General features: G+C 41.3%; 1 protein-coding gene across 1 annotated transcript in view; it reads right to left on the bottom strand.

The window, feature by feature from the left end:
• Positions 1–14,800, bottom strand: part of TFCP2L1 (transcription factor CP2 like 1) — a 32,404-nt gene that overhangs the window by 7,773 nt on the left and 9,831 nt on the right. Inside the window, exons 3-8 of the mRNA XM_088519547.1 lie at positions 5,878–5,954; positions 4,183–4,288; positions 3,811–3,917; positions 3,186–3,338; positions 1,971–2,081; positions 151–242 (exon numbers count right to left, since the gene is read on the bottom strand). Coding sequence (XP_088375673.1) covers positions 151–242; positions 1,971–2,081; positions 3,186–3,338; positions 3,811–3,917; positions 4,183–4,288; positions 5,878–5,954 — 646 coding nt within the window. The remainder of the gene's footprint in view (positions 1–150; positions 243–1,970; positions 2,082–3,185; positions 3,339–3,810; positions 3,918–4,182; positions 4,289–5,877; positions 5,955–14,800) is intronic.

The raw sequence follows: 14,800 nt of genomic DNA on the forward strand, positions 1-14,800 counted from the left end.
ATACTTATCACTTTCTATAGAGGGTGTCGAGAGGTCGAGCTAAGACATACTTTGACCTTTTAAAGGTACAAAATACATGGACACACAAAACACATGCACACAACGGCTACCATATCAACAGGAAAGATAAAGCATGTATTTGTTACATACCCATCTCCAAGGTTGAAGCTATTTGGAGAACTGTTGTAGCTTGGAGATGGAACATTGTTCATTTGATAAGGCATATCTGGCCAGGGAGAGCACTGTTGGAAGAAAGGCAGCAGGGACACTTTCATAAGGTTGAAAATAAAGGATTTGATTCTCCTTTCATACCACATTTATGTTCCTGCCACGCCACTAACTTCAGCTCATCACTCCTGCTGGGAGGAGGAGACAGGCCATGGATTTTCTACGATTCACTCCAAGCAGTCTGTCAGGGGGCCAGATTGATTCCAGTTGTGCATTCCACATTTCTCTCATTTCACAAAGCCTGTCCCCAAATAACACTGGGCCAAAGTGTGCACAGCTGTAAGTCAGAGCAACGCCAGTAAGTCAAATCAGACTGAAGGCAGCAATGACACAGAAATACCCATGGTCTCAATTATAAATCCCTAATTAAATCCAGACAAGAGCGACAAACACACTCCAGTGGCATTTCTTCATGGTTTATACCAGTGAAAGAGCAGAATTTGGGGAAGTCTGTTAAGCTCTTTGGCTAATAGCCAGAGATTTTGAGTTATAAATGGATATTACAGGGGGGAAATTCAGGATAGACAGACAAATGCTACTAAAATCCTTTACAAATACAGGTCAAACTCTATACTGCCTTTACACCACTGTAATGGAGAGTCACACAGTTAAAATTGGTATCTCTGTTCTGGATTTATGCCATTGTGATCAGTAGAAGAAATCTAGCCTCGTGGAACTCCCCCATCAAGATCTCAAGAAAACACTCTGCAGGATCCTTCTTTGCAATGATAAAAAGGAGACAAGTTGCAGCTTTCGAATTTTATCATCTCCACAAATACAGCACTAGCAAATATTTAACTCTTTAGCAACCCACACTTCCCTGTGCAACATGTCAAAGTGCATCACAGCTAACAGTAAGAGCTCAGGACCTGCCAACTCAGTAGAATTAGGTATGTGTACACAAGAGCTTCATTAACATCCACCATGTTGAATTAGAAGAATGCTGGTTACTCCTGACCATTTAAGGAAAATTGGGTGGGAGGGATTGGATCTCAGAAAAAGGAAGTTTGTTTAAATTAAGGGAAAAAAGGAAAATGCTGAAAACTAATGTTGAGAGTCTAGCAGGCCACTTCAAAAAAAAAAAAAAATCGAACTACAGAACATCCTCATAGCAATATGGAACAGCACTTTTGAACTATTGTTTCGAGTCCCTTTGCTTAGCAATTGTGTAACTCATGGTGAGTTTATGCATATATCTTAGTAATGTGTATACAGGGGTGAGGGGACTAGAAACACACACCTCAATCTCAGTATCAAGGAATATTCACATTCACAAGACAAGATATTCAAGATATTCCTGGAGGGTAAGTCAGATGAATTTGAGATCAAGCATGTTATAGTAGCCTCAAAGGCACATTCACAGAAAAACAGACACTCCTAATTTATAAGAAGTCTGTTCATCTGTTCCACTGTCCCATCTCCAACATGGGCTTGCGCCAGTTATGAAGAAAATACCTCATACAACTGGTATCTTTGTACCACAAGTGCACAGGCATGTGGCAGAAGAGAGAGAAAATGTTTCTTTTGAACCTAGGCTGTTAGGATTGAAACATAAGAGACTTTAGCATTTTTATGAGTATCAACAGTGAGACATTTTATAATTTCACTCAGCTTTCAATTTCAGTCAGACCTTGGTATCAGAGTCTCCACAAGGCAATCTCCAAGCATCAGTCAGAATGCATTACCTCTGAAATCTATTTTCCAATATACTGCAGTACTCCAACATGTTTAAAATACTTTACCTCTGTGAGGATGGTTGTCTCATAGGAAGGCTGATACTTCTCCTTCTCTTGTGTGGTTTTCTTCTCCATTTTTTCCCTGTCAGTCTTCTGTTTTCTGTCTGCTCCTTTAGGCTACAAGCACAAGCACAAGCTATCCCTTATGCCAAGTATGACAAGTTTGGAGACCGAGGCCAACAGGTTTTTTTCTAATGTGTTCACAACAGTTTACTTAAGATTTATGGTGATTCTACATATGGAGTGAGATCAGATCTGTATTTTGCAGACAGAAGTTTAGTCAAACATCTCTGCTGTTTGCACAACTGCCCCCATTAACAACAGCTCAATTCCAAAATAGTTTGACACCAGCTATTTACATCCTATGAGGAATGTATTTCAACTGGCATTTGTACCAGGTTTCCAGGCACAGGAAAAACACCGCTCATAGGGTCAAACTGAAGCAGAAAACCCTTTGTGAAAACAGGCCTATGAAAAAATTAAGTGGCTACAAGTATGTTATTCAAAGATTAGGAGCTTGAAGATTGAATATCAACATTTTTCTCTGCACCAAGTAGCATGGAGGGGAACTCTGCTGCATCAGGCAGAAATCTTAAGGCCTTGATACCATGCTCTCACTATGGAGGAATCAACCAAAGAAACTGGAAATTCCCATTCTATATTGATGGCCTAGGACTGGACTGGAACACAGCAGTTACCTCAAATACCATCAGGGTAGTATGTTGGCTCAAAATGCCTTAAAGCAAGAGCCTCTATATTCCTGAGAAACTGGGCTGTATTTTGTATGGTCTGTAATACTCATCATCATCATGTCACAAACAGGTGAAGGGCAATGCTTTCTGGAGACTACTGTCTCTATTCCACAGAAATCTGTGCAGAGGACTCCAAGGTGGGTTTTCACTGCAACGAGTGGCAGTTTAGAGATTTTTGTTTAAGACATCCACACAGCCTAGATCTCAGTATTTTTACAGTGTTCAAGAAACAGACTGGCATCAGTCTGAACGTGGCACTTGTGTCACCTGAATTTAGCTAGATCTGCTGTGCAGTTTAGGGCTTATGTTGCTTTGCGTGTAAGAGTCCTGTTTACGATCTTAAGTATACCCACTTAAAAAGTCTTTGTCCTTTTACACCACAGTTTCTATCGCAACCAAAACCTTTTAAAAACTGTGCATGTTTCGGTGACTTAATTTTGTTGATGACAAAGCGAAAACTACCTCGTACCTTGAACACTTTGATCTGGCAGCTTGCAGAATGCAAGTGTTCTGTGTATTCACCATTTTCGTTCTGTTTAAAGGTGTCAATTTGTACCCGGAAGGGTACCCCTTTTTCTCCTCCATGTTTCCGTGGAGTAAATTCTGTGCTAATACAATGTACCTGGCAAAACAAAAGCTGTGTTTATTTCTGGAGACAATCTGAAGCTGCAAAAATCTATTTTTTAGTCTCCCTGAATTTACAGACTACCAGAACATGAGGCTTTGGCTCCTCCCTAGAAACTAAGGAGGCAGAGAGTTGAAAATGTGTTTACTTCTGTTCCACAGGACAAAACACTTAAAAGAACAAGGACCCTGGAGAGAAACAGCGCATAAAGGAAAGCATCCTTTGATTTAACTACATCCCTCACACACATAAAAACAGACACTTGGTATTTGAGTTTAGAAATACTCAAGAGAAAGGAAGCAAACAAAAATAACAGCTAGCCCATGCTTAGAAAGCAGTATCAATGTCTTAAACACAGGTTTTCCTTAGCTACGATAATGGACCTTTCCCCAGTATTAGGCTAGTTTAGCAAGTATCCTATAAACGTCACACATGCTTGTGACTGGCAAGAATATAACTTATTTCTTACCTGAATGAATGCTGAGGCTCTCTTTGATGGATCCCACAGAAATTCAACAGTGTTCAACTGGGTTGGGCTGGCCCTGGGATCCAAGATACCAACTGACAATGGAATATCTGTAGAAGAAAACACCTAAAATTTTAAAAATATTAAATTGAAGAAGAGAAAACATTTTCATAAAATTAAGATGCATGTGAAAAGCCAAGTCACCAATGATACATCTATTTGGGACCTATGCTGCTATGATCTCCTTCCCACCCAAAGACCTAAAGGTTTCTTAAGGAAGCAAAGTATAAAGTATTCACACATGCACACACACCACACATCATTCAGCACCTGCCTTCCAAACAGTGCACAGGAAACACAATACAACATTCTCACCTATATCGAGGATGCGGTCCCCAGGCCGACTCCACCTCCAGCCCTCCAGTTGCTGATGTTCTGTGTACTGCAAGCGTCGATCGTGGAAAACTACACGAATTATGCTCTGTTAAAAGAAAACAGTAAGATGAGCAAAGTGATCCAGAGGTCCTGCACTAGAGATGACTTTGGCTTTCCAGCGTAGAAGAAAAAGGAAGTTCATCTGTTCCTCCTACATGCTTTTGTCACCCCAATTCATGATGAGAACAGAGGATCCCCCTAACAGATCCATCACTATGTTTATCAAAATCTTAAGGGATCACTGGGTGAGAGAGGAACACTCCCCTTCCTCACAGGGCATGTCTATGCTGCACAACACAGCCCTGCACGATTTTCTGGGATTTGGTCTGGAAGCACTACAGCTATGTCCACCTTATCTTAGGTTTCCCCCCATGTGAACATCACTATACTGCTTCCACACCCACAATGTAGGATATATTTACTGCGTCTGTACCATGCCCCAGCCCCAGTTTTTTCTACCCTGATTAACAAATGTGAAAGCCAGCTCACCTGCTTCTGCACCAATGGAGCTGACATGCCCAGACAGTGGGAATTAAACTTGATTCCAGTCATTACCAGCCAGTCATTGATGTTGGATCTGACCCAGTGTAGATAAATAAACAAAGAATAGGAATGTTTCTGGGGGCTGCAAAGGTGCAGCCATATCAATAACTGGCAACAAAATGCTGGAATAAGGTAAATCCCCAGTACGAAGTCAAAAACTAATATATGCTTCTATATATTCCAAGCGATACACTAGAATTAAAGGCCCCTCTGCTCCCAGCTTCTGAAGTCCATGCTCCTACTGGGGACTTCCATATCCACTGAGAGCAAGCAAATTTTGCCAATGAACCTGAGAAAGGCCCAAACCAAATCCTAACTTCAAGAAGCAAGCAAGTCACAGTGGGAACACCTGCAAAATCAGAATCCAAATCCACATGCTCCCCAAAATGGGCCAAAAGATAGATGTGGATCTGCCTGAACTTAGCAAACATTTGAAATTCAGATTAGAATCCAAATTTTGCAATTGGTCCCCACTTCCCAAAAGATATCCTGAGGCAGAACAGCCAAGAATTTGGGAGAGGAAGGCTTGAAGGTTGGATCCAGAACAAAGATCTGGATCCAAGTTTTGAATTTGAACTGTTTTGGGAAAAAAAAAGACTATCCCCAAAACCAAACAGCCAAGAACTCAGGACCATTTTCAGTACGTTGAGTTAAACGAATTCAATTCGTTACCAAAGTAAACTGGAGCTATGAGGAATCTGTGTGGCAGAAAGATGTAAACAGCAGGGTGTCTTACTTGTGACATGAACCTCAACACAGATGTGTTGCTTGGGTTAAGAAGGGAGACAAGCCTATCTCTCAGTAGCTTTGACCGTGTTCATCTTTGAACTTTGGGATTCCCGTGAACCCAACATTCACAGTGAAACTCTGGGGTCATGATCACAACGAAAATTAAAGGTTCCCCTGCAGCCCTGTAAAGCCAAACTGCACAGTCCCATGAAACTCTAGCACTCAGAAGTAATTCCATCAGCCCTGCTCCCATTAAAAACAATGGCAAAGTATTTTCCATTGTCTCAGTGTGAGCAAGGTCAGGTCCTTCATTAGAGGCTGTATGTAGTAGCAGGAAGAAAAGAAATCTATATTTCTCCTTACCTTCACATATTTTGTGTTTAAATCTTGAAACTCTCCCAATTTCCTATTCTCAAGTAGACGGATTTCATAAGACTGACCTAGAGTTTAAGGAAACATTTCCAAGGTGTTTAATATGTTGTAGCAATGAGAGAGTCATGCTGGCATTTATGTGGCTAATAAAGTATACGTTTGATCAGGGAAAGCTCATTTTTGATAACATAATGCGTTTGTCCCAGTCATTGAGTAGGCACTAAACACATCAGAAACACCAGGGAGAAGATTCATCTTTTGGCTGCTAAAAGCACTCAGACATTGATCAGTCTGTGCTACAGAAGTCTGGTCATCTTTCAGAAAGTCACCGAGGTTTTCTAGGCTTTTGCCTCCCCCATGTCAAATGGCTGTAACAGCACTTCCCTTGTCTATCCCTTATATGCTTAAGCTAAGGTTGTGTAAATTGCTCCTGGCACAAATGTTTAGGCACTACTCTATCAAAAAGAGCAACTGGGGCCACATCTCACCTTCTTCAGGGAGCAGCCAAGTCCATAAGGTTTTGGGGTGAACCAGAACAAAACAAACAAACAAAAACGGAGTCTGTTCCCTAAGACCTCGAATGTGGCCTTCCAGTACACAAATGTTACCTCATACACCAGTGCAGAACCAGCAATGGATATTACAAAATGTTCAAGGATCACTTCCTGTTATTGGGAAGGATTCAGACTCAAACATCCCCCCTGCCAACAACCTCTGCATAATGAATTTAGTCAGTTCAGAAGTTAAATAACTGGTTTATGAAATAACATCTCCATCCGAGGCTGATAGTAGACAGAGAAGACTTATGGTCCCATTATGCACAAATGGCTAAGACAGAACAAAAGCTGCTGCATAGGACCAGCTCTGTAAAATAAACCTACAGCTGGTACAGAGGGAGGACGGGAACATTATGATTAATGAAGTATCTATATACCTAACAGCTAGTTTTTCTGGTTCATCCTGACTCTCTCCCTTTTACTGAAAAAAAAAAAAAAAAGTACAGGTAAAAAGGCAGGCATCAAAAGAGAGATCAGTTTGGATTTGCTGGCTCTACCAGTACCTCCCCAGAACCGGCCTGGCAGAAAACTGAAAAGCAGAAAGCAGATCTCTCTCCCTCTAACCCTCTAAGCAGCTGCTACCAATGGAAACAGAAGCCAGGAGATGTGCTAGACAGCATGACAGAAGCCAGGAGATGTGCTAAAAGGGCACTCTATTTCTGGCAGATTCCGCCCAAGGAATCCCAGCTCTTCCAGTCACCCATGTGAGTATAGACTTTATCACTAGAGCACAGGGGTAATTGTGCTTATTCAGCTGGCTGGGGGAAATAAAAAAGGACAACAGGGACCATCCTGAAGACTCAAAGGTTTGCACAAGGCTCCTCCTGATGTCAATAGGAGCTCTGCAAACAGGAAATGACCCTTGAAATCCAGCAAATGGCTTACAGGGCTGGGGAGAGGGGAGAAGGAAAAACAAGACGCATCAACTTCAGTACTGGAGACATGTATAGATCTTAATCCTAATAAACCAAAATAAAGACAATCTCCATAAAACTGGACTTTGTAATACACAGTCCTGAAATTGAAGTCTTCCATACTTTAATTCAGGGACCACACTAATGTTCCTGTTGATCAGGTTAGTATTATTCACACAGCAATTTTGAGAGAGATGTACTTAGCACCTCACAAAATCAATACTGTTGCATTAGCATAGAAAAGAGCAGGTTCACAAAATTGGCCATAGATATCTATGTTGTTTATAACTATTAATACAATGATCAGACCCAAGCAGATTTTGGCAAAGCCATCTGAAGTACTTGGCTGCTTCAACAGCTCAGGTTGGAGATAGATTTCACGAGCAACAGAGTGATACAGTTCATTGCATCAAATAAATTTATCCCGCCAAGCATCTCTTACAGATCTTTCTGAAGCAAATAGTAGGCTAATTAATCATTACAGAAAATTAATTTAGGATTTGAAACCATGAGCTTCCTAGAGGTAGTAGAATACATGTATGCCAGTACTCAGATGGGGAAATAGGGACAGAGAGGTTTTGGGGCATATCCAATGCTAAAGAGTAAGGCAGTGGTAGAGGCACAAGGCTTGCAGTCATTCAGCAAATATCTAGGGGTTTAACAGCTTGTTAGGGCTCTTAAATACTTCTATATGTTGGGCCTCCCTATTTACTCATTTGTAGTTTGAGACAAAAGAAAACAATGGGCCTAACACTGGCCTCTTCAAAGTAACATCAAGCACTAGGAAACTCTGGAGCTCAGATCTTCCTACCATGAGCATGGGGACAGGAACACGCAGATACACATCTCATCCTGACTGCAGAGTTTTTTGGTTTTGATCAAGCCAGGATCAGATTCTGCCCATTGCCAAAACAGAAACTGTTGTGGAGACAGAGTTAATATTAAATGGATAGCCAAGAAGGAAATAAAATGCTTTGATGAAAGATTATTGGCCATTTGATGCAAGCTTTAGTTTATACCATGAAAAACTTGAATCACTATGGTATTCTATTAAAACTGCTTCCCCCTTATCTCTGAATGTTTAACGCCAAATCTCCCACAGAAGGGTAGTCAAAAAAAAAAAAGACTTCTAGAGAAACTTCATAAATAAGCAGTTTATTTCTCTTTCCAAGGAATTTTGTGAATGAAAATAATTTGCTACTAATTCCTCACCATTTTTTCATGCATAGACAAAGTTTCAGTACTGTATTTTAAAAATTCTCCTCCCTACAACTTCTTTCAAAAAATTCATTGCTTCATGGGTAACGTTATTCTGTAATTCATTGCTGTAGCATGAACAGGAACGTGGTTCAGACATTTGTGCTTTTATAGTGCTAAGCTGTTTGGGTTATGGTTTGTCTTGAAAAATACCTCCCAAGTGTTGTCTACCATATGTTTTCTGACGATGTCAACCTCGTTAACATAAAAACTGAAGTAAATAACCCTAAAGAAGCAGTACTAAGATTCTGGAGAACAAAATCCTTTTTTAAAACAAGTGGAAAAACAGTAATCCAACCTGAAGAAAGCTCATTGACTTACAGGAGGGCTAAGAAGTCTCTAAAAGCTCTGATACACAGATGAATTCTGCAACAATGACGCCAGCACAGGCAAAGATTGACAATTTTCTGTGCAAACTAAATCAGGTGTTTAAATCTACAACGAAATGTAGTTGCAAAAGCATAACCAAACCAAACCCTAACGCCAGTTTCCAGGACAGACCGCAACTGGCTAAGCCCAAAATATACAGTTGAAAAATAAGAGTTCCCCTACAATAAAGGTACCTAAAGCCCAATATCAGCCTCTTTATCACTACCTGAACTATAGAGGACATTTTGCAAGCAAATCACGAGCATAACTAAGGCAAAAGCAGAGTCCTGCCCGGCCTGCCTGTTTGACCTGGTGCTCCCTTTACACAGAACTTGCCACAAGCCTCCTTCCCTACCTCCAGCAGGGAACACAACGGTAATAAATATTTGGATAACCACATTAAATTCCTGAGATGCAATTTGTCTCCCAGCTTCACCGAAAGCTTCAGGGGCACCAATAAAAACCTGGGTGGGTAATGACACACTGTAATTTGTATTTTGAAGAGAGAGTCCCCAAGCAACAGCAAATTTATGCAATCACCTCCTAGGCCAGAGTTTGAGCAACTCTGCTTTACAAACAAGAGTAGTATCCAGCAAAATAGTAACCACCCAGGTCCACAGAGTTCCTGCTTGGTGATTCATAAAGCAATTGCATCTATCTTTAGGAGGATTTACAGACTGTTTACTTTTTAAACTTTTATTGTCTTTGGCAATAAATGCACATTAAATGCACGTATGGCCACTTGTTAGTTTTGGGACAAAGAAACAAAAGCCAGCAAGGGCAAATCATTTAGTTCAACAAAAGAACACTTTGACACACTCTAAATGTACAAGCCATAAGAGTTTAACTCATTTCTATTGCTGGAATTCAGTCAACAATCAGTTAATTCTGGGCAACTTCTAATTTTAAAAGATTATCATTATTTTAAAGTCTAAGTTACATTTTGTTCAAAGACTATTTATCAGGCAACTAGAATAAGCAGCTTTTTTGTTGTGCGGTTACATTTCAAGGGTAACTTAGGCCATATGCTGTGTACCTTTCTACACAATACACTTAAACGACATGCTATTCTCCAATTAGGATATCGATGTTCCAAAACCATATACTAATGACTAAGGCCTTACTTGGTCTAGCCAAGTAGTTTGCTTCCCTTTTACAGAAATTAAACCCCAATCTCACACTAAGGAATCACAGGGGATAGGAAAAAACAAAGCAAAACACCGAGGATCCTCTTTCTCCAAATGGATCCACACAGCACTAGACAGAACCAGCTGGAAACTGTTTGATTATTAAACTAAGTTGACCAATAAAAATTCCATTTAGCAACTTTATATGGACATCCTAAACAGTGCACAGATAAAGGCGAAAGAATGTTGACAGCTAAATGCAGCATGCAGAAAGAGGGAAGGGGGGGAGAAAAAAGGGACCCAAGCACACCCAGCAGAAAGGAGGATCACCTTTCAAAGAGGCAAACGCAACTATTCAGGGCATCAAGCACTTGGAAAGATTCTTCTGGCAAGAAAGACTGACGAAACCACCATATAAACACGCAGGCGTGACAGAACTGGCATCTGATCCTACATGCTTGATTGTCCACACCTTTTCAGACAGAAAAGAAAAAAACGAGGGGGGCAAAAATAAAACTTATCACAAGGCTTGATGGGGTAGCCCACACATGGACACTCTGCAGGACAAGTAGCAAGGGAAGAATCCTCCCTTCCTGGTCATTCTGCAGCTGCCTACTGCAGCTTCATTTGACAAGATGCAGTAGGAGATTTTATCCAGGGGATATTACGAATTCACCAGCTACACAATAGGCCACCCTGGAAGCTCTCACTGTGCTAGGAGCATGGAAATCCTGCAAAAGACAAACTGTGAGGCAGGAAACGCAAAACAAACCTAAGAGCCATCCTGACATGCTAGAAATGCCGATACCTCATCTTCGCCAGCAGCTGGCTAGGGATGAGTTTAGGGATGGAACAGAAGAAACATGGGTTGACTGTGGCAAGCCCTTTCCTGGCCACTACCTCCCAGGTTCTGGTTTTCAGCCTTCAGGAAGTCTTCAGGCTGCATGCTTATGAAGCTGCGCAGTCACGATCAGTGGATGCAAACTCCTCTATTTTTAGTGAACTCCTGGGTTTGCTTATACTATGGTAGTAACTACCACAATTTAAACAAGCCTTGCTTTAGTACTTGCAGTCTGACCCATCCCTACACTTACCTCCATCCTGTTTTCCTTTGCAGCAAAGCTACATTGACTCAACTATACTTACGTACTCATTAAAATCCAATACTGAAGCCACAGAAAAATCCCTATTTGGTCTATTTGCCATTACCACCAGGGTAGCAAGACTGCAGGAATGTACAAGACAAATTCAACTACTAGCCTACTAAATCTACTCCCACACCATAGAGCTGCACTGTCATCGGGTCTCTTCCAGTATTTCTACTCCTTTTACAATCCACCCCCATCTCTGGGAGGGGGTTCTTTGTCTTCTTCTTTCTCTGCCTCTTTCTTGTGGGGAAGACAAACGCATGCCTAGGAGCCAAGTCCACTGGAGAAAAAGCTCAGCTCATTTACTATAAGAACATGCGGCCAAGCCCTCATCTTCATAGACTTTTGAAGACAGTCCATTTTACAGTGGTGACACTTCATAGCTAACAGGCATTAACAGAAACATTCCTCATTTACAGTAATCTCCACTCAAAAGAGAGAGGGATGTATATTAAATTCCTTCAAAACTACAGTCTAACTTTGAACTGTGGACTCAAAACCAGCCAAAAGATACAGAAACACTTACAGTTGCTAAGTTCACTGCGTGCACTTGGTCTTATCTTGCACGCACTTCCCTCCAGTTCGGTAGAGGTTTTCACTTTTAGTACAAATTCATTGGCAAAGGAATGACGGTCTCCTGATGGAAAGCTGAAAGCATATCTGCCCTGTGAAAATAGCTTCTTCCTGTATTTCCACTTCTACAGCATGCACTTGAAATACCCAGGACTATCTGGCTCATGTCTGTCCAGCTCTGAATATCTCAGCTCCCTCTGTGTAAGTAAAAAATACCAGCTCTTTCTAGTTTCAACCTGTTCTGAGTCAATTTGGACAAGTTTTATAGCTCTGCAAGAGTAACTTTTTGTGTAATATTTACTTGAGTTTCAGATAACTGAGAAAAATGGTCCCTGAGTGAGGGTGCTGAAGACGGGATTCAGGAGAGTTCAGTATTCCTGACTCTGTCAGCAGCTCCTTCGCTCCTTCAGCTGCCTTCAAGTTCCTCCACCACATATCTGCAGCAATAAACCAGGAGAAAGGAAGTCCCACTCTGCTTGTTCATCCAAGACAGACATAGCCTTACGAAGTCTGCATGCTACCTAACATGCAGGCTGCTCTGTTTCTCCAAGTTCAGACCTAAGCAATGGGTGGGAAAGGGGGTTCCAGGGGATAAAGGTCCTCCCATCCTCTATCTACTAGTTCATTATGCCAATCACTAGAGGGGGTCCATTCAAAGACACGTGGTATTCATAAAATGCCATTGCCTCAAAACTTTTTTTCGCGATCTGATCCGTACTCTGATACAGAGGTGTTGTAAAAAAAAAACTCCAGCAGTGTTACAGAAAAAGCAGAGTTGCTGGGTTTCTTTTTCAAAGGAATTACATTCTTTTTTTTCTGGAGAGCTAAACTGCTTGAAAACTAGCAGTGATATGGTCTTGCCCCAGAGCATCTCTATTCTAATGAGACATCCAGCAAAGACCTTAATTTGGCTAAGACAACCCAAAACAAACACAAGTCAGTGCCTACTACACAATAGGTGAGGAGATGTGAGTGACAATTTACCCATCAAACCACATTGTACCTGTGACAAATGTCACAAATGTGACACCAAGCTAGAACTAGAGAAATCTCACTGCTCAAACACTTGCTGTCTAGTTTCAGGAATGGATAATAAATGCATGGAAGAGGAAAAGAAAAAAAAAATGAGCCTCTTCCAGGCTCTTTGCAGATATCATACATTAGTCCTATAAAAATAGCTAATCATAGCAGAATGCAGTATTTTCCAAATTTCTTATTGCTACTTAAAATGAGTTTTTAGGACACTGTAGGTGTCCTAAAAGTGGCATGAATTATTAGGAAAAAAAAACTTGCCAATATTTTCTTATTTCTCCCTCCATCCAAGGCAACTTCTGAGCTTCCTTGCACTTCCTTCCTTTATGGATATTGAAGATTTATGGAAATGGGAGAGGCTTCCAGTGGGAGTCGCGTACAGGCTAGAATCCAGCAAGTCCACATTCCCATTTGAATTTCATCCAGATGCTAGCAACAGAAGAAGTGATTACAGAAAGAATAGAAAACAGCCTCTTGGTTAAAAGACAGCTGAGATTCTAGATTCCTGGGGACAACAGAAGTCAGATGCTCTGCTTATGCAGAGGTACTCTGTCAGCTGAAGCAAGATTCATAGTGAGCTTAGGGATCGTGTGGTTTGGAGACAGGATTGTTTATCCTGGGCTGCCAAGTAAGCCAGAGCTGCCAAACATATGGGGAAATTTCTGCTAACACAATTAATGGCCTCAGCTAAGACATGAGAATCCATTCAGAGCCGTCTTCAAAGTCAGGTAGGAACAGAATTCCTTCTCCAAAGATGAAGAGGTGCTACCACAAAAAAATCAAAATTTCCAAACATCTCCTCAGCAAGAAGGACAAGCCAGTTTTGCTAACCATTTCTTGAAGCTATCTAAAACCAGGAGCAGACTGGAAAGGGGTCAAGGAGCAGAGGGTATCTCACAAAGATCAGGAATCAAGGCAGTGTAGGTAGAGTGTCACCAGGGAGCACCTGATGTTCACTCTCTCACACAAAGTCATTTTTGTGCCAGTGACCTCACGCAGCTGTAGAGCCCATGCTCACACGAGAGGGGCCACAGACAGCAGAAGTCCTTGGCCATCAGGAATGGCAGAGATATTAGAAAAAGAGGCAGTTCTTAGTATGGGACAAAGCAAAAATATCCCATCCAGCAGAGCTATAATTAAACCGGAAGCACACCCAGTCAGAGCTGGTCACTCAGCCTTCTCTACACTTCATTTAGGCAAATAAAGAATTGTTCCAGGAAAACTACAAACAGTCAGACAGTTGTGACCCCATAAAAACTCAATTACGTATGAGTTAACGTCAATACAAAACAGCTTTTTTTCATTTACTGTAAATCTCAGTCTTTAAAACTATGTTCTCTGGCTGCAGAAGATTAAATGGCTGGATTTGAACTTCAGGATTTTCAGGAGAGACAGAAGTTCTCTTTTGCCTTCTTCTGTTAAAACTGAATGAATCTCCTATCCAAGCAATCAGCTTCAAAATGTCTTCTTCAGTTGCTTATTGCTCTGGGCTTTCTCTGCCTTACTTTGCAAGAGAAAGCAGAATACATCTACAGTGAGCTCAGGCAGAACAGCTAGCAGATTTTAAACAGAGCAGAGTTTTAAGTGTACCAGTTTGTGCAAACCTGCCTTGAGCCTGCATGCAATGCATGGCTTTGCATCTGAGAACTTACATTTTGGACTTTCATTCGGGAGTGGTACAGATTTAAACTAAGTCCATTTTTGCTTCTTGAGGCATCTTTTGCTTATGCATGACTACAGCAATACTCTGAGTATCATTGCAATTCTTCTCAGATGTTAGTGGTTTTCTCTCATGGTTTGGGTTTTTGGCTTGTTTGTTTTCTGAACTGTCTAGGACTGGCAATAAAGATAACCCTTGGAAGGCACTGCGAGGCAAAGATGGCCAGCCTTCCCTTACCCCAACCAGCTGTATACTGAAATCCTCACATGGCTGAGAA

Source organism: Tinamus guttatus, unplaced genomic scaffold (assembly GCF_059628265.1).
Source record: "Tinamus guttatus ecotype Peru unplaced genomic scaffold, ASM5962826v1 Tinamus_guttatus_pri_ptg000060l, whole genome shotgun sequence".
Taxonomy (NCBI): domain Eukaryota; kingdom Metazoa; phylum Chordata; class Aves; order Tinamiformes; family Tinamidae; genus Tinamus; species Tinamus guttatus.